At 43.8% G+C, this 23,975-nt stretch overlaps 2 protein-coding genes across 2 annotated transcripts in view; one reads left to right on the forward strand and one right to left on the reverse strand.

Moving 5' to 3' along the window:
• Positions 1-4,184: 4,184 nt before the first annotated feature.
• cisd1 (CDGSH iron sulfur domain 1) lies at positions 4,185-12,750 on the reverse strand. The gene is made up of 3 exons (XM_069899495.1): positions 12,615-12,750; positions 8,934-9,136; positions 4,185-4,320 (listed from the first exon to the last, which is right to left on the reverse strand). Exons 1-3 carry the CDS (start codon positions 12,637-12,639, stop codon positions 4,231-4,233), a joined length of 318 nt encoding a protein of 105 aa, XP_069755596.1. The 5' UTR covers positions 12,640-12,750; the 3' UTR covers positions 4,185-4,230.
• Positions 12,751-20,059: 7,309 nt separating this feature from the next.
• Positions 20,060-23,975, forward strand: part of LOC138744474 (ubiquitin-conjugating enzyme E2 D4-like) — a 28,908-nt gene continuing 24,992 nt past the window's right edge. The window contains exon 1 of the mRNA XM_069900686.1: positions 20,060-20,216. Within this exon, the coding sequence (XP_069756787.1) occupies positions 20,082-20,216 (135 nt within the window). The 5' untranslated portion in view covers positions 20,060-20,081. The remainder of the gene's footprint in view (positions 20,217-23,975) is intronic.

The raw sequence follows: 23,975 nt of genomic DNA on the forward strand, positions 1-23,975 counted from the left end.
AGCAAGCTCCTCCTCCTCCTCCTCCTCCTCCTCGGACTCACTTTCAGCAAGCTCCTCCTCCTCCTCGGACTCACTTTCAGCAAGCTCCTCCTCCTCCTCGGACTCACTTTCAGCAAGCTCCTCCTCCTCCTCCTCCTCCTCCTCCTCGGACTCACTTTCAGCAAGCTCCTCCTCCTCCTCGGACTCACTTTCAGCAAGCTCCTCCTCCTCCTCGGACTCACTTTCAGCAAGCTCCTCCTCCTCCTCGGACTCACTTTCAGCAAGCTCCTCCTCCTCCTCGGACTCACTTTCAGCAAGCTCCTCCTCCTCCTCAGACTCACTTTCAGCAAGCTCCTCCTCCTCTTCAGACTCACTTTCAGCAAGCTCCTCCTCCTCCTCGGACTCACTTTCAGCAAGCTCCTCCTCCTCCTCGGACTCACTTTCAGCAAGCTCCTCCTCCTCGGACTCACTTTCAGCAAGCTCCTCCTCCTCCGACTCACTTTCAGCAAGCTCCTCCTCCTCCTCGGACTCACTTTCAGCAAGCTCCTCCTCGGACTCACTTTCAGCAAGCTCCTCCTCCTCCTCAGACTCACTTTCAGCAAGCTCCTCCTCCTCTTCAGACTCACTTTCAGCAAGCTCCTCCTCCTCCTCAGACTCACTTTCAGCAAGCTCCTCCTCCTCCTCGGACTCACTTTCAGCAAGCTCCTCCTCCTCGGACTCACTTTCAGCAAGCTCCTCCTCCTCCGACTCACTTTCAGCAAGCTGCTCCTCCTCCTCGGACTCACTTTCAGCAAGCTCCTCCTCCTCCTCGGACTCACTTTCAGCAAGCTCCTCCTCCTCCTCCTCGGACTCACTTTCAGCAAGCTCCTCCTCCTCCTCGGACTCACTTTCAGCAAGCTCCTCCTCCTCGGACTCACTTTCAGCAAGCTCCTCCTCCTCCTCGGACTCACTTTCAGCAAGCTCCTCCTCCTCGGACTCACTTTCAGCAAGCTCCTCCTCCTCGGACTCACTTTCAGCAAGCTCCTCCTCCTCGGACTCACAGCCCAACTCTCTCCAAGCTCCTCCTCCAACTCCCAGCCGAACCAAGTAGGCCCAAGCCCCAGTAAGCCCCCGACCTTAATAGCTCACCTTCTCCTCACTTTCAGCAGGAGGGCCATATAAACAGAGAACTATTGACTATTTTATGCTAATATCCAAAACAAAAAATTCTATCCCAATGCACCATAAATTCAAACTATAAACATTTAGAATATTTCAAATTCAATTTAAAGTTGTTTTTTTTTTAAATCCTCATACCATTTTTCACAGTGTGGTAAATCTACCTTACCATCCAGTTGCCCTCAAGGAGGGATTTGACATTTTGCTCCATGAAAATTCAGGCAACATTGCATTTGACCACATACAAAATACACAAGACATAGCTTTATGAAATTTGTAAATGTTTCTAAATATCAATGTATAAATTGTCACACTACCAAAAGAACTTCCCTAGCTGGAAAGCATTTTGGAACAGTCTTAAACAATATATAAATGTATTATTTAATTCATATTCTTTAGCAACAATAATTATTTCTCAAAGGCAGACAAGTAATGGATACAGAATGCTGAATCATTATTATTATTTATTTATTTAAATGCATTTGTTTAGCAAAGCACAAACTGTTTAAGGCAACTGACTCAGGAAAATTTGGAAGGCTGATTATTCTGAACAGACATGGGGAAACATTGAAATATAAAAGATAATTTCAAAGTAACCATAATGCAATTTAAGCTCACCAAGAGGCAACAGACAATATGATTTCATTAAATTAGAGAATGGTGTCAAAGATAATCAAATAGATTGAACATAACGGAACCAAAGAACAATTACACCACAGAAACAGACCACCTCTAATCCATGCTGAGCCATCTCTTTTCCTAGTCCCATTGACTTGCTTCCAGTCCACAGCCCTCCATACCTCCCATCCATGTCCCTGCCCAAATTCTTCTTAAATGTTAAAATCGAGTTCACATTTGCACTTCAGCTGGAAGCTTGATCCACACTCCCACCAGTCTCTGTGTGAAGAAATTTCCCCCAAACTCTTCCCCTTTCACACTTAATCTATGTCCTCTGGTTTGAATCTCACCTACCCTCAGTGGAAAAAATCCTACCTACATTTTTTCTGTCTGTGCCCCTCAATCTTAAATACAGTACTTCCATCAACTCTCCCCTCATTCTTCTACGCTCCAAGGAATAAAGTCCCAATCTGTTTAGCCTTTTCTGTAACTCAGTTCCTGAAGTCTGGGAATCATCCTAGTAAACATTTTCTGCTTTTTTCATCTTTCGTGTAGTTAGTGACCCAAATCGCACACAATACTCCAAATTTGCCCTCAGTAATGTGTTATAAACTTCAACTCAACATCCCAACTCCTGTATTCAACACTTTTGATTTATGAAGGCCAATATCCCAAAAGCTCTCTTTACAACCCTATCCACTTGTGATGCCACTTTCAGGGAATTATGGATCTGCATTCCCAGATCCCTACATAGAAAATGTTAGTTCAGACCTGGGTGGTCAATCAAGGCAGTGGAACTCTTCTTATTAGGTTGCAACATTGTTGTAAACCTTACCTCAATGGATAAAATTCATATCCAAGACAGAAGGTCCAAATACAAGTCCCAGAGTCTTCAGTAAATAAGCAATCTAAGCCGACGTTCCAAGGCACCACTAAGGGAATGTTGCATTGTTAGCAGTGCCAGCTTTCAGTTCAGGTCTTGGCCAAGACAGTGTGTGCTTTCTAGCTTCAAGGCCTTAATATATTCTTCTGAACAGTAAAATAGTCATCCTTATGCACAATAAATAGATTAATCCATTACTATTTTCAGGAGCTGGGATCTATGCTCATTGTTGGCCTCCTGACCAACATTACAATTCAACAGGACTTCACGGCAGTTTAGGAATTTTGGGCACCCTGACAGCAAAATTGCTTTCTGAATGCCACCTTCTCTTGCATTTGAAGAGTCTTTTTCTGTCACTTACTTTATCATGTTTCTCTACATACAAAATAAGATGGAAAGCCCTTGAAGAGCAAGATTTTTTATTATTTGAGTGAAGATTTCAAACAACTTCCAATCCTTCATTTATACGACCTTCATAAAGGAGATCAAATTGTCAATTACAATTGGAAGAAAATAATTTTATGTTGTACTGCTCCAATATTTTACTTAACATACTCAAAGAAATGACCAAACAGACATTTAAAAGAACATCTCGAATTATCTTACCCAAAATTAGTGTTTTCACTACAATATGGTGCTGAAAATTAAAGTCTGCGCCACAAAGTATACATCTATTTCATTTAGATGAAATTTAGACAAAGTATACATCTATTTCATTTAGATGAAATTTAGACAAAGTATACATCTATTTCATTTAGATGAAATTTAGACAAAGTATACATCTATTTCATTTAGATGAAATTTAGACAAAGTATACATCTATTTCATTTAGATGAAATTTAGACAAAGTATACATCTATTTCATTTAGATGAAATTTAGACAAAGTATACATCTATTTCATTTAGATGAAATTTAGACAAAGTATACATCTATTTCATTTAGATGAAATTTAGACAAAGTATACATCTATTTCATTTAGATGAAATTTAGACAAAGTATACATCTATTTCATTTAGATGAAATTTAGACAAAGTATACATCTATTTCATTTAGATGAAATTTAGACAAAGTATACATCTATTTCATTTAGATGAAATTTAGACAAAGTATACATCTATTTCATTTAGATGAAATTTAGACAAAGTATACATCTATTTCATTTAGATGAAATTTAGACAAAGTATACATCTATTTCATTTAGATGAAATTTAGACAAAGTATACATCTATTTCATTTAGATGAAATTTAGACAAAGTATACATCTATTTCATTTAGATGAAATTTAGACAAAGTATACATCTATTTCATTTAGATGAAATTTAGACAAAGTATACATCTATTTCATTTAGATGAAATTTAGACAAAGTATACATCTATTTCATTTAGATGAAATTTAGACAAAGTATACATCTATTTCATTTAGATGAAATTTAGACAAAGTATACATCTATTTCATTTAGATGAAATTTAGACAAAGTATACATCTATTTCATTTAGATGAAATTTAGACAAAGTATACATCTATTTCATTTAGACCAGCAGAGGTGGTTTGCAGCAAACACATTTAATACATTTTAAAATTATCCTCGAATCAGGCCTCTCGTTTTTTGATTATCAATGGCCCTACATTGTCTCCAGTTTCTTCATTATGTTTAGTGTGAGAACCATCACACATTGGGAACTGAAACACAAAAGAGAAACGGAGTTAGCTTTCTGCTTCACATTCCGCCTATGGGCTCATCTTTACAAGATACAATAAAATTCGTCCTCAGTGAAACAGTTGAAAAAAAATAATGCAGCCGATGTGTTTAAACATTTCCAAAGGAAATTTCAAATAATGAAGCACAACCAACTTGATAGCAAAACTCTGGAACTAAGGGACAGTCACTGTCTGGATGCTAACACAGTAAACAGTTGCTTTTCCAACCTGGAACCTGATTGGGGGACGAGTACCTGATGGAGATTGGCATTAGGACTATTGTCTTTTAATAGTGAGACCTGAACTTCAGTGCAATGAAAAAGTTAAATTAACAAATGGCATAAAATTAAAAAGTAAATAGAGAAGATAGCAACAGACTTCAGTTCATTGACAGATCAGTGAAATGGGCAGATAGATGGCAAATGAAGCTTAGGACAGAGCAATGCAAGACGAAAGAATGCACTTTGGAAAAATAATGGTGATGTTAACCAAGTGAACCAGAACAGAGATCCAAGTGCACTTCAATTTTAAATAAATTACATTTAAAAAAGCACTAGTACCTATTAAAAGTATTATAGGTCACAGGGTCAATGCATAATCAGACAAGTGGACAATGAGCAAAGACAATAAGGAAGGGCAATTAAAAACAATATGGTTGGATTTTAAAATTTCAGTTGAAAACGCAGGGACCTATGAAGGAACATGGATGCAAAAATGTGGGAATCAGTGATGCCAAGTTTTCCGTGTGTGGGAGAATGCACAAGTCCAGTAGCGAACTGCATTAATTTAGCACAAAGATGACAATTTTACATTTTGGGCACTAATGTTTGCTGACCAATGTATGTCAGGCAGCAAGTGAGGCATGAGCAGCTGCTTCAAATGAAAGAAAACTAATGGAAACTGATCAGAGAGCTATCAATGAATCAGATGCATAGGCTCAGTTTCAGACTGAGGAAGGGACTGAACAGAAACAGATGGAAGCCCTTGTTATTGTAGAAATAAGGAATCAAGGTTAAATAATGTCTTAATAGCCAGGTTCCATCAAAGACACTGTCCATGGAATGAATCAAGGCCTATAGAAAGGTTAAGGAACTGTGACTATTTCAGACAGATGACATTTTGATTTACCAGAATGTCAGTGTAGTCAATCAACAGTACAGATGGACTAAAATAACAGGCAATATTGTGAAGATGGACATTGTCAATATGCAAATAGAACTCAGTTTCTATGTAGGCACTTTACAAATTTCTGAAATGAACATTTCATTTTCCAACTTCAGGTAAACTGCTCTCTCATCAATTTCCATTTATCACGCTATGTCTCTTTCTCACCCCATTTTTATAGAATTCCTCATTAATGGACAATGCTTGTGCTTTTCCCCAGTTCTGAGGAAGTGTCCCTGATCTGAAAAGTTAAATGACTTCTCCTTTCACAGATGCCGACTGGCTGAGCTCTTTTAGCAGCTGTTTTTGTTTCATATTCCAGCAATTTTTTTTGTTTTATCTGGAACCTAATCCTGCCCTCGTAATGATTCGAATGAGTTGGTGGGGCCACAAATCAACAGCACCGTAGGTGGTTTTGCAGGGAAGAGATGCAACTTTGTGGGATGCACTGAATTCAATTGAATAGGTAGAAGCATTTGCAAAAGAGCGCATTTCCAAAGAATATAGAGCTTGACCAAAAAATGAAGAGAAATCCAAGCACCAAGGTGAGTGTTGCAGGATCCGAATATACAGTCATAAATATGCAAATATTTTTCCCAACATCAAATTTCTCAACCTTTTGCAGTATATACACATCCACCAACAACAAAATCGGAGGTTAAGGAGATTTAAATATAGAGTACATTCCAACGGTGAGGCATAGGAATACTGTACTACATTTCACGTGAATTTAGACTGGATGATCATTATCTCAACAATATTTCTGTGCTAAATTTTTCTCATTGAAGAAATCAGCATGATACATAATAATAAAATAATATAAAGTGTAACTGTATTGTCAGGTGACACACATCTTGCTAATGTCAAATAGCGCCAACAACATGCAGGGAAAAGGAAAATGAATCAAGTCAAAATAGTTCTGTATTTGGAAGTACAAAAGAGCTGGAGCCTGTCAGTTTTAGAGACCCTGGATAAAAATGAACCTGCTATTGGGAAGGAGGGGCTAGTTCTTCAATGGCAGACAGCTGCAAAATGTTTATAGTATTCAAACAATATTTGAGATCAATAGGCATTTTTTAAACATGACATACAATGATCTTTATGGGCATGAACAAAGGGAGTTCCTGCAGGGTAAAAGATGGCAGTCATTATCATATGAATACAAATGAAGAGGTGTTGAGAAAGTAAAATTTAAAATATAGAAAAAAGAACAGAATAACAGGAAACAGAATTGCATTGTGTTCGGTGAATACAGGTATACCGTGCTTTACAAAACTAGAGCGTGGCTACAAACCTTTCGTAAGACGAAATGGCATAAACCAAAAACCCATTCAAAAAAGCAAACAGATTTCTTTGTAAAAGCAAATTTTTGTAAAGCGAGTATTCATAAAACAGGGTATACCTCAGATTTTTTTAAAAATCAGGGTCCTTAAAATGCAGCATCAGATGCAATAAATATGGTGCTGAATCGTAAATGATACTCATATATCATCTGATCTGAAACATACATAACAACGGTAAAATTAATTTAAAAAAAAGACCATCACTATGGCAGACATTGATGATTACAAGGAAGATGTTGGATATCTGGAAATTTTCAGGATTAGACAAGCTTCAAAAAGTCATCTACTTTTTCCTTGCATCTCAGTGCTTCATATGATGAATCACTGTCAGCCACTCTTTGGTAAAGTGACTAGTGCTTTTATGGTGAACGTTAAATATGTGGCGACAAGAGTAGGGTAAAGGTACAATTTTCTGTTAGCTATGCAAACTAAATAATGCACAATGGCAATGTATTGTGGAATCAAATGGTGTGGCTGCTGGAGTAAACCGGAGAGAATAAATAGGGAGTGGAGACAGAGTGTTCGTCTTCAGGGTCCTACTGCCCAGTCGTTACACTGATTGGTACGTACAGGTTTAAATGCCTGTAGGAGGGACTGGCAGTAATTTTTTTATATACATCAGCAAACCCAGAAATCTGTGTCCAAGATGGCCACACCCACATTTGGCAGCAGACCAAAGATGAGTAGCAGACACCAGTGTGCTAGAATATTCCTCCCCCCCCATCCAGGAGAAGGCCCACGGCAACAGACCAACATAGGGTCCAGTGGCAAAAGGACTCATGTCAGGTTGCAGGAAAGAAACTCGTGAGAATCAGGTATTGGGAATGGGAATTGCTTGGGTGCCAATGGCAAGCACGGCTTCCAAAGGGCTTCAGGTGCTCATAGCTTCCTAATTTTGGATTGAGGAGTCCAGTTCCCCACTGGAATGATCAGGAGGCCTTGTGACTGCAGAAGTTATGGTAGCACAGGAGGAGAATCCACAGACACTTAATAGGTACATGACAAAGGACTTGGAATAAAATTCCTCCACTCTTAAACAGTGTTACTTTCTCCCTCCAAGCAACTACCTGGGATCGAAAAAGACTGATAGCATATTTAATACCTTAAATTGCCTCATGTACAAATTGAAAGCAACTCCAATCCAAAGCAGGGAGGAAATCTTAACTTTCATACTATATTTGACCAAAGATGACTTTTGCAACACATCTCCTTTATCAGAAAGGCATCCTGTTTCTGGTCACCTTACATGGCCTTACTCTGTCAATCAAATGACTGCAGTTATGGCTCTGACATCTCTGCATCTATTTCAATATACTTTTGGCCAAGCTCCAGCATGTGCCACAAACACAAGGTCTTCCAAAATTTTGCTTCCCACGTCACTTTTCACTCCTTGGTTTCTGATTTCACAGAGCCATGTCTTAGCAGCATTCAAGTCTTGAATATTTTATTTAGGCTTTCAAATCTCCATACCCAGTGATCGCATGCTTCTTTTCTCTGACGAAAACCATGACATTCCAATTTCAGTTATAAAGTTAATGCTCCATCATTATTCTTTCAGTTGTCAAAATCAGCTCTAAAATTGATAGAGCTTAAAAAATATTCAAAACAGAAAACATGAATGAAGAGAAATTGGTTCAATCGGAGGAAGGATCAAGAAATGGGATTTAAGTTAATAGTAATAAATACAAAAAAAAGATATGAAGAACATTTATTCGCAGCGGCAGACATGATTTGGAACAGATTGCCTGAAAGAGTGGTGGAAATAGATATCGTCAATACTGTCAAAAAGGAAACTGGGTTTCTTTCTTTTGGGATATGGCAGGGTATGTGTATTTCTTAGAACCAATACAAAGAATATCTGATAATAAATACTAAACAATTATTTCCACCAAGTGACTGTAGAGGAAATCATAAGGAACATAAAATCCCCCAAAATAATAATCAAAATTTTTAAAATTATTAAAACAAGAAAAAATATGAATGTGACCATAAACATGATGTGGAATGACTAACTAGTTTCAGCTAATAATTCTGTACATTCTCATGTCTCTATGACATAAAATGAGGCAACTGAATTAGCATTCTTACTTGTTTAGATCGCCAGCATCTACAATACACAGCTTTGTCTCCGAGATCTTCAATATCAAATGCATGAACTACTTTAGGTGTATCCTTCTGGATGTCCAGGTTAACCAATGACTTATGACTTTTGTCTCTTGAGTATAAAGTTCTATAGGCCAAATATCCAACAGCAGCAGTTCCAACTGCCAGTGAAATTGCTGCAGCCCATTCTGTTTGAGGGAAGAAATCAAGAGAAAAATGTTTGGTTAAAATTATGTAGCTTCCAACATTTACCAAATCAAATAGAGTTATTAATTTTGAAACATTGTACAATACTCTATGGGATACAAAATCCAACAAACACCAACTTCTCCCATAATATAAACATATTAAGGCTATTGCTCATACATATTATGCAGCCTTTATCATATTCTGGTGTAATCATGAGCTATTAAATACTTGTCCTAATATAAATATATTGAGTGAAACACGATAGGTAAACACACCAAAATGCAGGAGGAACTTAGCTGGTCTTTTCAGCACCCGTAGGAGCAAAGATATATTGCAGACAGTTTGGGTCAGAGCCTTTCTTCAAGGAAATTTGGTGTCATAACTTATCAAGACAGGCAGTTTATCATCATCAATGCAAGTGGTCACTTGTAATCAAGCTTGACTAATATCCACTCCAGTTCTGTGGATTCTGAATTCCACTATGGAATCCACAAACTAGCACAGATTGGGCAGAAAGTGCCCAACAGAGCAGATACTTGGATAGATCCATGGCTGTTGAGGTGGTGTCCAATTATTACTATTCTGGGATTGTGTGCACTCCTGGCCAATAGACAAAGTTATCAGTAGATTCCCAAATTCTCCTCCTTCCCTTGGAGCTGGGGTGGGCCAGGAATTTGCAAAGGCCAAGTGAGGTTATTGCAGATTTTCAGAGGTTTTGAGAAAATACTTGAATCTTTTTTTCTCTGGCCACCTGGCATTGTGTTGAAAGTCAGAATTCATTGATTCCAAGACAAGGGAGTTAAAACAGAAATCATTTGCAAAAACCTTCTGCGTTATTTGGTAATAATTACTCAAGAATCAAGCAACATTTAAGAGAATGCATTTGTGTACGTGTGGCAACAGTTAATTAAAAAACACAAAGAATGCCTTTGTGTGAAAACGGCGGCGAAGTGGACAGGCGAGGTGCGAATCTCCTCCACAAAGTACTGTAAGCTCATGCAACCTTGCTATTGGCAAAGTTCGCATTGTAAAACCCTTTCCCCTTCAAACTAATCTATACTTTCTACAAATTGCTATTTTTCCAATTTATTGTTCACACTGATTCCTTTTTCCTGATCAAAACAGTGGAGTGAGTCTGGGTACATTTGACTGCTTTCTTTTTAAAACGTTTTTATTGAGTTTTATAATATAAACTTCTACTCCATACGGTCACTCTTAAAAAAAAAGAATGCCTTTGTGTTTTTTTTAAATAAACCAAGGTCATTCAGTAACCGAAGGGCATTCAGCAACCATTTGAACTGGGGAAGCAAACGTAAAAAGGAAACTGGAGAAAGCCTGGCACAGAACCAGTGAGGCCCAAGAAAGCCTGGCACAGAACCAGTGAGGCCCAAGAAAGCCTGGCACAGAACCAGTGAGGCCCAAGAAAGCCTGGCACAGAACCAGTGAGGCCCAAGAAAGCCTGGCACAGAACCAGTGAGGCCCAAGAAAGCCTGGTACAGAACCAGTGAGGCCCAAGAAAGCCTGGTACAGAACCAGTGAGGCCCAAGAAAGCCTGGTACAGAACCAGTGAGGCCCAAGAAAGCCTGGTACAGAACCAGTGAGGCCCAAGAAAGCCTGGTACAGAACCAGTGAGGCCCAAGAAAGCCTGGTACAGAACCAGTGAGGCCCAAGAAAGCCTGGTACAGAACCAGTGAGGCCCAAGAAAGCCTGGTACAGAACCAGTGAGGCCCAAGAAAGCCTGGTACAGAACCAGTGAGGCCCAAGAAAGCCTGGTACAGAACCAGTGAGGCCCAAGAAAGCCTGGTACAGAACCAGTGAGGCCCAAGAAAGCCTGGTACAGAACCAGTGAGGCCCAAGAAAGCCTGGTACAGAACCAGTGAGGCCCAAGAAAGCCTGGTACAGAACCAGTGAGGCCCAAGAAAGCCTGGTACAGAACCAGTGAAGCCCAAGAAAGCCTGGTACAGAACCAGTGAAGCCCAAGAAAGCCTGGTACAGAACCAGTGAAGCCTAAGAAAGCCTGGTACAGAACCTTAAAGTGTAACACGTCAAATCAAACACTTATCGATTTGTGCTATATAACTACAGTATACAGTTACGCAGTTATGGCCACGAATAGAAACCTATGCATTGCTAAGGCATTGCCTGTGGAGTAGCACTTTGCAGCATGCAAGTGGAAATTCGTCCACGTGCGGCTAACAATCATGTGGAATTCATGCATTTTCCCATTAAACTGCAGAGTGGAGATTTCCGGAGCTGAATTAACAAGTTTATGCAGCTTGCAGTGAACCGGAAAAAAAAACAAACACAAATGTTGAAGCGGTTCAACCCTGTGATTATTTAGCCCGTAATACTACCATTGTGGGAATTCCGAAAGAGAAAAGGAGAGGCAACTGGCAAACAGTCTCATTACAGAGCTAAACAGGCGTTGGACATCACCCTCGGAAACGTTGATTTGCAAATTAATAAAGTCAGCAGGTTACAAGCCTCCTTAATCTTTGTAACGTGCCAGATCCGAGGGATCAGTGGCATTTGAGTGGAAAAGGTGCGATTTCAGGGGGCCGAGCTGCACGCCCGAAACTACTGAGAGTGAATTTCGGGGGCTGTCGATTCCAATGCAAGGCTGGGCTTTCTCTGGCGTCCTCCAGCGCCGTGCCTTCACCGAGACAACGTTGGCCATCCCGCTGCTATGAGTGCACGGCTATGGATGCGTCACACGCCCATGAAAACGATTCCTCCCACCCCCTCCCTCCGACCTCCCACCCCCTCCCTCCGACCTCCCACCCCCTCCCTCCGACCTCCCACCCCCTCCCTCCGACCTCCCACCCCCTCCCTCCGACCTCCCACCCCCTCCCTCCGACCTCCCACCCCCTCCCTCCGACCTCCCACCCCCTCCCTCCGACCTCCCACCCCCTCCCTCCGACCTCCCACCCCCTCCCTCCGACCTCCCACCCCCTCCCTCCGACCTCCCACCCCCTCCCTCCGACCTCCCACCCCCTCCCTCCGACCTCCCACCCCCTCCCTCCGACCTCCCACCCCCTCCCTCCGACCTCCCACCCCCTCCCTCCGACCTCCCACCCCCTCCCTCCGACCTCCCACCCCCTCCCTCCGACCTCCCACCCCCTCCCTCCGACCTCCCACCCCCTCCCTCCGACCTCCCACCCCCTCCCTCCGACCTCCCACCCCCTCCCTCCGACCTCCCACCCCCTCCCTCCGACCTCCCACCCCCTCCCTCCGACCTCCCACCCCCTCCCTCCGACCTCCCACCCCCTCCCTCCGACCTCCCACCCCCTCCCTCCGACCTCCCACCCCCTCCCTCCGACCTCCCACCCCCTCCCTCCGACCTCCCACCCCCACCAAGTGAACCTCGTGTGAAAGAGAATTCACGCCGCCTGGATCGGGGCGAACCCGCTGGAAGCGGACTGCAAGGTGACACGCACCCCCAGGCCCAGACGGCAACCCCGCTCGCTCTCGCATTACCTTTCAGCGCGGACTTGCTCCCCATTCCTCCTCGGCCAATTCCAATCTTTGCCCTTCACCTGCGGGTGGCGGGGAGCGGCGACAAGGAGCAGATCAGCTGTCGGGTCACGTGCCCGAGTTAAAGGCGGGCCGGCTGCTGACGTCACGGCGACGGGGATCAGGGCGACGCAGACGACTGGCGGCCACCTGACGTCAGCCGCAGGCGCCCCTCCCACCCCCGCCAAGGACTTGACCTTGTCTGAAAGTTCCAAGGGATCAGAATTTGCCCTGAGCAAGTCAGGAAATTAGTTGTTTTGCGGCAGCATCACGGTGCAAACATTAATATAAACTAGCTTACAAAAGAAAATAAATAAAAAAGAGTGCACGGAAAGTCCGTGGCTGTGCTGCACTGATGTGCGACGCCAGCGATGGTGCCTTCCCCCAGCACCATGGTAGCGGAGTGAAGAGGGCACAGCCTGAGTGGTGGGAGTCCTGGTACCCGTGATGTCACAGGCCAAGTTAACAATCTTCTGCAGTTTTATCTTGTCCTGAGTGTTGGCACCTCCGCACTGGAGCGTGATGCACCAGCCAGCCAGAATGCTCTCCTCCACAGTACATCTGTAGTAGAAGTTTTCGAGAGTCTTTGGTGACACAGGTAATCACCTCAAACACCTCACATAATATAGCTGCTGGCAAGCTTTCTTCATGATTGCAGTGACATGGAGGCTCCAGGGCAGATCCTCAGAGAATTTGAAGTTCTTGACCCTCAATGAGGACTGGTTCTTGTCCTCTCCTGAAGTCCACAATCATCTTGGTTTTGCTAACGTTGAGTGCAAGGTTGCTGGTGTGACACTACTCAACAAGCTGATCTATCTCCCTCCTGTACGCTTCCTCATTGTCATTTGTGATTCTGACGACACATTTGGTGTCATCTGGAAATTTGTAGATAGCACTGGAATTGTGCCTGGCTACACAGTCATGGGTGTATAATGGGCTAAGTACACATCCTTGAGGTGCGTCTGTGATGAAAGTCAGTGAGGAGGAGCCGTTGTTTCCAATTCATACTGACTGTGGTCTTCTGATGAGGAAGTCAAGGATCCAGTTTTGTGGGGGGGGGGAATGGTTGGTGGGGGCAGCATTACAGTCTGATAAGGAAACACCAATACCCCTGAGAGTAAAGCTCTGCAAAAGGTAGTTTACATAGCCCAGGACATCACAGGTAAAACCCTCCCCACTACTGGGAACATCTACAGGGAACACTGCAGTCAGAGAGCAGCAGCAATCATCAAGGATGCACACCACCCAGCACACGTTCTGTTCTCGCTGCTGCCATCAGGAAAGAGGTATAGGTGCCACAAGACTCGCCCCACCAGGTTCAGGAACAGCTGCTACCCCTCCACCATCAGACTCCTCAACAACAAACTCAATTAGGGACTCTTATTTGAGCACTTTATTGATTTTCTTTTTGTTCTCTCTGTATTGTACAGCCAGTTCTTTGTTTGTTCACATGTTTTGCACTGTGTACAGTTTATCTTTTGCACTACCAATTAGTAGGAATTCTGCTACTCCCTCAGGAAAAAGGAATCTCAGGGTTGTACAGTATGTGAGGTCATGTATGCACTCTGACAATAAATCTATAATCTGAGTCCCAGGGTTTGGAACTTCTTGACCAGCACTGAGGGAATAATGGTGTTGAAGGCTGAGCTGTAGTCGATGAAGAGCAGCCGTATGTATGAGTTGCTGTTTTCCAGGTGATTCAGAGCTGAGTAGAGAGCCAGTGATATTGCGTCTGCTATGGAGCAATTGTTATGATAGGCAATTTGCAGTGAGTCCAGTCCTTTACTTTGGTCCATGTTAATTCTGGCCGTGACCAACCTCTCAAAGCATTTCATCACAGTAGAAGTTAGTGCTACTGGGCGATAGTCATTAAGGCAGCTCACACTACTCTTATTGGGCACCAGGATGATTGATGCCCTTTTGAGGCAGGTGGGAACCTCTGACTGCAGCAAAGAGCAGTTGAAAATATGTTACTACAGCATGTTGTGAGCAAGTGCAGTGAAGAGACTGAGACAACGGCTGTGTGCTCCGGAATCACAACTGCTTTAATTTGAATCTCGCGCTGCAGCCTTCAAGCCCCATCTCGGTTATGCCCCAAACGTCCTGATGATGCAAGCGCGTAAGCGACTTTCCGGCCTGGACCAGAAGAGACGGTCCTGCAATGCCATCCTTGCCACGGCTGCCCCGCCGACCGCACGTGACAAGCAGGGCCGGTTCACCACTACAAGAATGTGCATCGCCACATTACAGCCAGTATGTGTTACAGTCAATGAAATGCATTGCAGGAAATGCAGCAGCCAATTTGTATGTAGCAAATCCCAACAGAGTGCAGTGCAAAAATGAACAAACTTCATTTTTTGGTAGGGTTGATTGAAGTACAAGTAATAGCTAAGAACCTGGGAATCAACTTTTTAATAATTCTGTTTTGCCAGTTTCCAATTCTACCGCACTCCTCAGTGCCCTGCTCTTTATCACATTCACATTCAAACTGTGCCTAGATTTGTTACTTTTCTGACCCGTCAAACCTGTTCCTCAAGCAACTTAGTTTTGGCATTTCCCACTCAGTCACCAGTCTAAAGGTATGTTCCAGGGAGGACAGGCCTTTGTTTGCTTTCAGTAAAAGCTAGGCAGTGAATAAAAACACCAGCAAACAGACTGAATGCTACAACACAACTGAGTCGAGAGGTCCCTGGCCTGAAAAATTAGCTGTTCTGCTCTCCACAGAGGCAGAGTGTATCTCGAGTTTTTCCAGACTTATTTCAGATTTCTTACATCTGCACTATTTTGATTTTCTACTGGTCTGTAATTGGGAGGTCACATCATCCGACCATTCACCTGCATTTACAGTTCGGTGGATGGCCAACATGTCAATGGCATGCACAATTCCCTGCTGACCTTTGACATATTTACTCCACACTGGCATTTAGGCTCCACTCCAAATTCATCAGCACTCTTCCAGCCTCCTTTTAAACGTAAACACCCAGAAATGCTGGAGGATCTCAACAGATCTCACAGCATTCATAGGAGGTAAATATATATTACTGATGAGTAGAGTTGTAACATGTCCTCTTGACTCCTGAACTCAATCCCCCTTTTAATGAAGCCCAAAATCCCATAGGCCTTCTTAACTATCCTATCAATCTGCGTGGCAATGTTGAGAGATTTATGAATTTTGACCCCAAGGTCCCTCTGTTCTTCCACACTGTTAAATATCCGACCATTATCCCTGTACTCAGTCTTCTGGTTTGACCTTCAAAAATGCATCAGCTCACACTTATCCGGATTGAACACAATCTCCCACATTTCTGCCCAACTCTGCATCTAATCTATTTCCTGTTGTAACCTACGATAACCTTCAACACTATCTACTACCACTCCAAGCTTCATATCATCTACAAACTTATTGACCCATACCTCTACTTCTTCTTTCAAATCATTTATACAAATCACACATGGAAGGGGTACTAGAGCAGATCCCCACAGAACTCCACTAGCCACTCACCTCAGGCAGAATACTTTCTGTCCACTACACTCTCTGCTGTCTACAGGCACGCCAATTGTTCCATGGATCCCATGCCTCGAGATTTTCTGAACTTATCACTTAACCAACCCAAGGTTCAAGTGCCTACACTGAATTCATCTGCATTTAGAAAGCCATGGTCAATGGAGTTCAGGTCTATGGTAGGAAAAGATCAGGCTTGGAAATGTGATAAATAAAGGTCTTTAATTATTTACAAGGAGACAGGAAGATATGGTTGTTGGGGTTGAATGGGGACAGTGGAACTTCATCATTGTACAGAGTAAAACACAAAGTCTGCAGATACTCTGATTATAGCAAAAACACACAGAAATACCAGAGGAACCCAACCAGTCCTGCAGCATCCACAGGAGGCAAAGACACATAAATGAAGCTTCAAGGTCGAGCCTTTCCTCAAGAAACAAACTAAAAATTAGGAAGGACTCTGAATAAAGATTTAAGTCTAGCAGGGGGAGGAGTCCAGATCAACAAAAGGTGTTCAGTCGATATGATAAGAGGAAAGGTGATTTTGGCTCTGGAGACAGAGGAAAAATGGGAGGGAGAGAAAGAGAAAGTGACAGGGGAAAGAAGGGGAGAGGGGTGGTTAGCGTTTAATGGAAACTGTTGAAGTTGATGTTAATGCCAGCTTTCAGTCTTTTTTTCTGACGCCTGCCTTCTTCCTTATACCTTGACGAGGGGCTCAGCCCTGGAACATCAGTAACACGCATATCACCCCCCCCCCCGCCCAGACCCCGGAAAACTAGCCGACCCCCCTCCCCCCCAGCACCCTAGCGTGCCTCCACCACAATCGCAGCGTCTGCAGACTTCTGCGCTTCATTCCCCTTAAACGTGTTCCCGCACTGCTCCCCCACCACTCCCGGTGGGAAGGGTCCCACGTTCCCAGCCCACTTTGGGCCGAGAGGTTTCCTCCCCATTGCATTTCCCAGTGGAACACCAACCCTGTTTACCAATCCAGTGACCCTGCCTGACCCGATGAGCATTTCCTGCAGGACGAGTCGAGAGCAAACATCTTGAGGAGCTTTGATTTGTTGCCAGATTCTACAATTTAAAAAAAAAGAATGACATACGGCACAGTATCAGGCCATTTCGGACCAATTTACACCGAGTTAACCCACACCCCTAGTACGTTTCGAACGGTGAGAGGAAACCTATGGTGATAGGTTTCCTCCATTGTATCCAGTTATCCAGGAAAAACAAGGACTGGTTTGACGAAAACAGCCAGGAAATCCAGGAGCTGCTGGCAAAGAAGCGAGCTGCCCACCAGGCTCACCTTACAAAGCCGTCCTGTCCAGAGAAAAAACAAGCCTTCCGTCGCGCATGCAGCCATCTTCAGCGCAAACTCCGGGAGATCCAAAATGAGTGGTGGACTAGCCTCGCCAAACGAACACAGCTCAGCGCGGACATTGGCGACTTCAGGGGTTTCTATGAGGCTCTAAAGGCTGTGTACGGCCCCTCACCCCAAGTCCAAAGCCCGCTGCGCAGCTCAGACGGCAAAGTCCTCCTCAGCGACAAGATCTCCATCCTCAACCGATGGTCAGAACACTTCCAATCTCTTTTCAGTACCAACCGCTCAGTCCAAGATTCCGCCCTGCTCCAGCTCCCTCAACAGCCCCTAAGGCTAGAGCTGGATGAGGTTCCCACCCTGGATGAGACATATAAGGCAATCGAACAACTGAAAAGTGGCAAAGCAGCAGGTATGGATGGAATCCCCTCAGAAGTCTGGAAGGCTGGCGGCAAAACTCTGCATGCCAAACTGCATGAGTTTTTCAAGCTTTGTTGGGACCAAGGTAAACTGCCTCAGGATCTTCGTGATGCCACCATCATCACCCTGTACAAAAACAAAGGCGAGAAATCAGACTGCTCAAACTACAGGGGAATCACGTTGCTCTCCATTGCAGGCAAAATCTTCGCTAGGATTCTACTAAATAGAATAATACCTAGTGTCGCCGAGAATATTCTCCCAGAATCACAGTGCGGCTTTCGCGCAAACAGAGGAACCACTGACATGGTCTTTGCCCTCAGACAGCTCCAAGAAAAGTGCAGAGAACAAAACAAAGGACTCTACATCACCTTTGTTGACCTCACCAAAGCCTTCGACACCGTGAGCAGGAAAGGGCTTTGGCAAATACTAGAGCGCATCGGATGTCCCACAAAGTTCCTCAACATGATTATCCAACTGCACGAAAACCAACAAGGTCGGGTCAGATACAGCAATGAGCTCTCTGAACCCTTCTCCATTAACAATGGCGTGAAGCAAGGCTGTGTTCTCGCACCAACCCTCTTTTCAATCTTCTTCAGCATGATGCTGAACCAAGCCATGAAAGACCCCAACAATGAAGACGCTGTTTACATCCGGTACCGCACGGATGGCAGTCTCTTCAATCTGAGGCGCCTGCAAGCTCACACCAAGACACAAGAGAAACTTGTCCGTGAACTACTCTTTGCAGATGATGCCGCTTTAGTTGCCCATTCAGAGCCAGCTCTTCAGCGCTTGACGTCCTGCTTTGCGGAAACTGCCAAAATGTTTGGCCTGGAAGTCAGCCTGAAGAAAACTGAGGTCCTCCATCAGCCAGCTCCCCACCATGACTACCAGCCCCCCCACATCTCCATCGGGCACACAAAACTCAAAACGGTCAACCAGTTTACCTATCTCGGCTGCACCATTTCATCAGATGCAAGGATCGACAATGAGATAGACAACAGACTCGCCAAGGCAAATAGCGCCTTTGGAAGACTACACAAAAGAGTCTGGAAAAACAACCAACTGAAAAACCTCACAAAGATAAGCGTATACAGAGCCGTTGTCATACCCACACTCCTGTTCGGCTCCGAATCATGGGTCCTCTACCGGCACCACCTACGGCTCCTAGAACGCTTCCACCAGCGTTGTCTCCGCTCCATCCTCAACATTCATTGGAGCGCTCACACCCCTAACGTCGAGGTACTCGAGATGGCAGAGGTCGACAGCATCGAGTCCACGCTGCTGAAGATCCAGCTGCGCTGGATGGGTCACGTCTCCAGAATGGAGGACCATCGCCTTCCCAAGATCGTATTATATGGCGAGCTCTCCACTGGCCACCGTGACAGAGGTGCACCAAAGAAAAGGTACAAGGACTGCCTAAAGAAATCTCTTGGTGCCTGCCACATTGACCACCGCCAGTGGGCTGATAACGCCTCAAACCGTGCATCTTGGCGCCTCACAGTTTGGCGGGCAGCAGCCTCCTTTGAAGAAGACCGCAGAGCCCACCTCACTGACAAAAGGCAAAGGAGGAAAAACCCAACACCCAACCCCAACCAACCAATTTTCCCTTGCAACCGCTGCAATCGTGTCTGCCTGTCCCGCATCGGACTTGTCAGCCACAAACGAGCCTGCAGCTGACGTGGACTTTTTACCCCCTCCATAAATCTTCGTCCGCGAAGCCAAGCCAAAGAAGATCCAGTTATCACTGTCGGTGGTATATGTGGAGCTGGCCCACCCACGGATGACTCGTACCCTATGATTCCTCCCCCTCCGTGGTCCTGGGCCACCTTTCCCTTGCTGCCATTTCTATCCTGGGATCCATGCCAGCAAGCTTCTTCTGTGTATTAAAGCCTATAGTTCCCTCCGCTTGTCTCTGTGGTTACTGATAGTGCCCTACAAAACCGAAGTCCCTCCATGGAAAACCCACCCAGTAATCTGCCTCCTCAAAAAGCTTCAGCTAGTGTAAATCTGAAATGAGACTAGAAAAGATTACCAAAGGGAAACAGGCTTCAACGTCCGGGTGGGAGACACTTGACCCCAGTTTCCATCTCTGCAACCTGGTGGTAAGCAGAGTCAGGTGACCTTGCAAGGCACTCTGGGCAATGTAGTTTCCCTTTCCCCGTCCCCCCGGCGAGGAGGCACGCCTGTGGGCATGCGCACTGTCACCTTGCAGCCGGAAGTCGAGCAAGAAGGTACCCCTGGAGACCGGTTGGTGATAGGGAACGGCTCCTGCTCCGGACCACTTTCCCCTTCTGCCCACATCATGGCCAAGAAACGGATAGAGAAGGTAAAGGCATCCCTCTGTCCGCGGGATTATCCCTCGCCAAGTCAGCGAGTGCGGGGCCGGACCTCGGCCTCGATAGTTACGCAGATAGAATTATCGTGCCCTTTTTCTTTCCCCAAGCTCATTGTCCGGCGGGTGTCATGGCCCGAGGCCTCCGTGGTGGTGGTGGTGGTGATGGGATGGGGGTCTCCTTCCTTCCTTCCTTCCTTCCTTCCTGCTCTATTACCGCCCTCTCCTCCACCAAAGTAAACGGGTGCGACCCGAGCCAACCGGGTTAACTCGATTTATTGCGATGTGGAGCGTGAGATCTCGGGAAAAAAAAGGGTGTTGTTTCCTCCCCCTCACCCAACAATGTGTTGGAAGAACTCGGCGAGCAGCATCTGTGGTAGAAAAAGAGTGATTGACCTTTTGGGTCGGACCCTTTCAGGGCTTGAAAGTGCAGAGGGGAGTTGGCAGTGCAATGTTGGAGGGTTGGGCCAGTCGTTTCCTCCCATTTGGCACTTTCAAGCTGCCTTGTAAAATGGGGTTAACCGGGCAATTTGCCCGGTTAGCGACCCACTCACAAGGCAGCGTGAAAGGATCTGACCCGGTTAGCGGGCTCCTAAATCAATTGGGTCCTTGCTCTACCTCGGAGGTAATCAGGGAACCCACTTAAACTTACCTAGGTCTTGTCCACTGGCAGCTTGAAAATAGCTGATTTGATTATTCCAGGCGCCACTGGGCAGCATGTTCACGCCAAATGTAGAGGAGGAACTCAACAGTGCAGGTCAGGAAAGGGGATATTATAATGTGGTTTAAATGTGCTTCCCAAGAAGAGTAAGGTTAACATCTTTTACTTCATTTCATCCGGGAGTGCGTGGCGGGGGCGGAATCCCCCTTAAATCGCTGGGTTGGTGATTTAATGGGGCAATTTCCTCCTGCAGGTTAAAAGGTGTTGCGAGCACCTTAGACCCATTTAATGCACCTGGGTCCCAGGAGAGCTACCCAGGTGCGGCAGTTGATGGCATAGGGAATACTTAAAGTGGTATTTGAGTGGAATGAAAAAGGTTGAGAACCACAGCATTAGTTGCTGTGTGACTTCTGCCTTGACTAGTTCTGCTTAATATGTAAATAGTGTCATACTTGTTGATCACTCAACTCACTGATTTTGTTAGATGGTCCATGGGACAGGATTGTCTGATGTTTATCAGTTTTAAGATTATATTGAACCCAAAGGAATTCTACCATTTCATCATAATGTCAAAATATTGTTCTTCGAGAAAAATATTGGTTTCCTATGATTGGTTTCTGTTTGTGGAAACCATTTAGGTGACTCCTAAATTAATTATGGAAGGAAATCAGTCATTGTTAAAGTTGATACTTGCCACTTTTTGCTTGTTTCTGACAAACTAAAGTTGGTGTTGCTGTGTCCGCAATACTGAGGGAACAAGTGTATTTCCATTTTATGGGGAGTTCCTGTTCTTTGAACATTCTGCATTCCATTATTTAACGTTAATTATAAATGATTATGGTAATCTCATTCTGTTAACCTATCTTTTAATTTTTTTAATTTTTCACACTGAACCATATTGACCAAAATACACATAAACATTTCCCTCTTGAATATACACAGTGTCATTTTCACCCCTTTTTCTTCCCTCCCTCCTTCCCACCCCCTCCCCACCCACTAAACATTCAACATATACAATACAATAAACCCATTAAACAATGTCATCACACAATGAAAATAAAGAAGAAAATTGTGTCATCTACTTTTACACACTTCGTCGTCTTCTCATTCTGTCATTTTATGGGGTGGGGGTCCGCGGTAGGCCCTCTCTGTTGTGTTCCATGTACGGTTCCCAAATTTGTTTGAATACTGTGACTTTATTTTTAAAAATATATTATTTTTTCCATTGGAATACATTTATTCATTTCCATGTACCATTGCTGTACCCTCAGGCTCTCTTCTGATTTCCAGGTTGACATTATACATTTTTTTGCTACAGCTAAGGCTATCATAATAAATCTTTTTTGTGCTTCATCCAAATCGAGGCCAAATTCTTTACTCTTGTATTACTTAGAAGAAAGATCTCTGGATTTTTTGTTATGTTATTTTTTTGTGATTTTATTTCATACCTGATTTAGATCTTCCCAAAACTTTTCCACTTTCTCACATGCCCAAATTGCATGTACTGTTGTTCCCATTTCCTTCTTACAGCGAAAACATCTATCTGATACTGTTGGATCCCATTTATTTAACTTTTTGGGCATGGTGTATAGCCTGTGTAACTAATTATATTGTATCATGCATAACCTTGTGTTTATTGTATTTCTCATAGTTCCAGAGCATAGCTTTTCCCATGTTTCATTCTTTATCTTTATGTTTAGATCTTGTTCCCACTTTTGTTTGGGTTTACAGCTTATTTCATCATTCTCTTTCTTTTGCAGCTTGATGTACATGTTTGTTATAAATCTTTTAATTATCATTGTGTCTGTAATCACGTATTCAAAATTGTTTAACCTATTATTAAAGTTTGCAGTGTCATGCCCAGTTCCAGGTGTGTTTGAAGCCACAAGAGGACAACATTAAAAATAGGCAAACACAGAAGCTGCAGATGCTGGTATCTTGAGCAAACAAGGAATTGCTGGAAGAAATCAGCAGGTCACACAGCATTTATAGAAATTGTCAGTCAAGGTTTCTGATCCTGGCTCTTTATCAAGTCCGAAGAAATCAGGTGATTCTACTTGTATAAAAAAGGAAAGAAGCTGGGAAGTGGCCCAGATGTGATGGGTAATAATGGCAAAGAGTATAGGACCTGGAGGGAGAATAGCCATGGACCCTTCTTCAAGCTACTTTCCCCCTTTGTGTAGATATAATAGCACCCCTTTAGTGTCGATAAAGGGTCCAGACTATTTCTACTGATGGGTGCTGATAGACTTCCAGCAATTTGTTTGCTCTGTAAAAATAAGCAGTTGGGACTAAAACAAAATTATATGAAAAGGTGTTTCAGTTGTAAAAAAAAATTAGCCAAATATATCGGGTGTTTAGCCAAGTCAGATTTTATTTTGGTAGTTTGGCGGAACTGCAGTCCTGTGAGGAACCTATGTGCTGTGAAAATTTCAACAATCAAATGCCTTAAGAAAAACAGCTGTAACAAATATTGTTTGGTGTGCCTTTTCAAGCCTGCAGTGACTTTTTAAACAAATGGGTGGAGACCTTCAGTGGTATTTGGCAGGAATGCACATTGTATCGTATCGTCACCTTCCATTCTCCTGATCAGCTCTTTGCCAATTCTATCCTCTAAGAGAGGAATTGCAGAAGATATCTGGTTGATTTTTCCAATAAAATGGAAAATTTGGTGTAAGGAGGGTACAGGAAATGCTGAATGTTCTTGTAACCTGGCAGCTGTGAAGAGAAATGCAGTGAAAAGGGATGCTGAACCACATTTGTCTTGGGGAGAAAAAGAAGAATATCTCTTAAATTGAAGAATCAATGTTGGAAAGTTATGTTTATTTCTACTTGTAGCATCGGGGCAAGGAAAATAACTTTGTGAGTGTAGAACAGTGGTTTTCAAACTGCTCCCCTAAGCTCACATTCCACCTTAAGGGAAGGTTGAGAGAACCACTGCTCTGGACCCAATTGTTACTGAAAAATTTACTGTTGAATGAATTTTGAGATTAGTTAAGGCTGATAGAATGGAAGGAAAAGTTTCTGGAAATATGAAGGACAGGGAAGATTGCATTTCAAAAATAAATGATAGTGTAAGCTGAAAACATTTA

The sequence above is a fragment of the Narcine bancroftii genome, chromosome 10 (assembly GCF_036971445.1).
Source record: "Narcine bancroftii isolate sNarBan1 chromosome 10, sNarBan1.hap1, whole genome shotgun sequence".
Taxonomy (NCBI): domain Eukaryota; kingdom Metazoa; phylum Chordata; class Chondrichthyes; order Torpediniformes; family Narcinidae; genus Narcine; species Narcine bancroftii.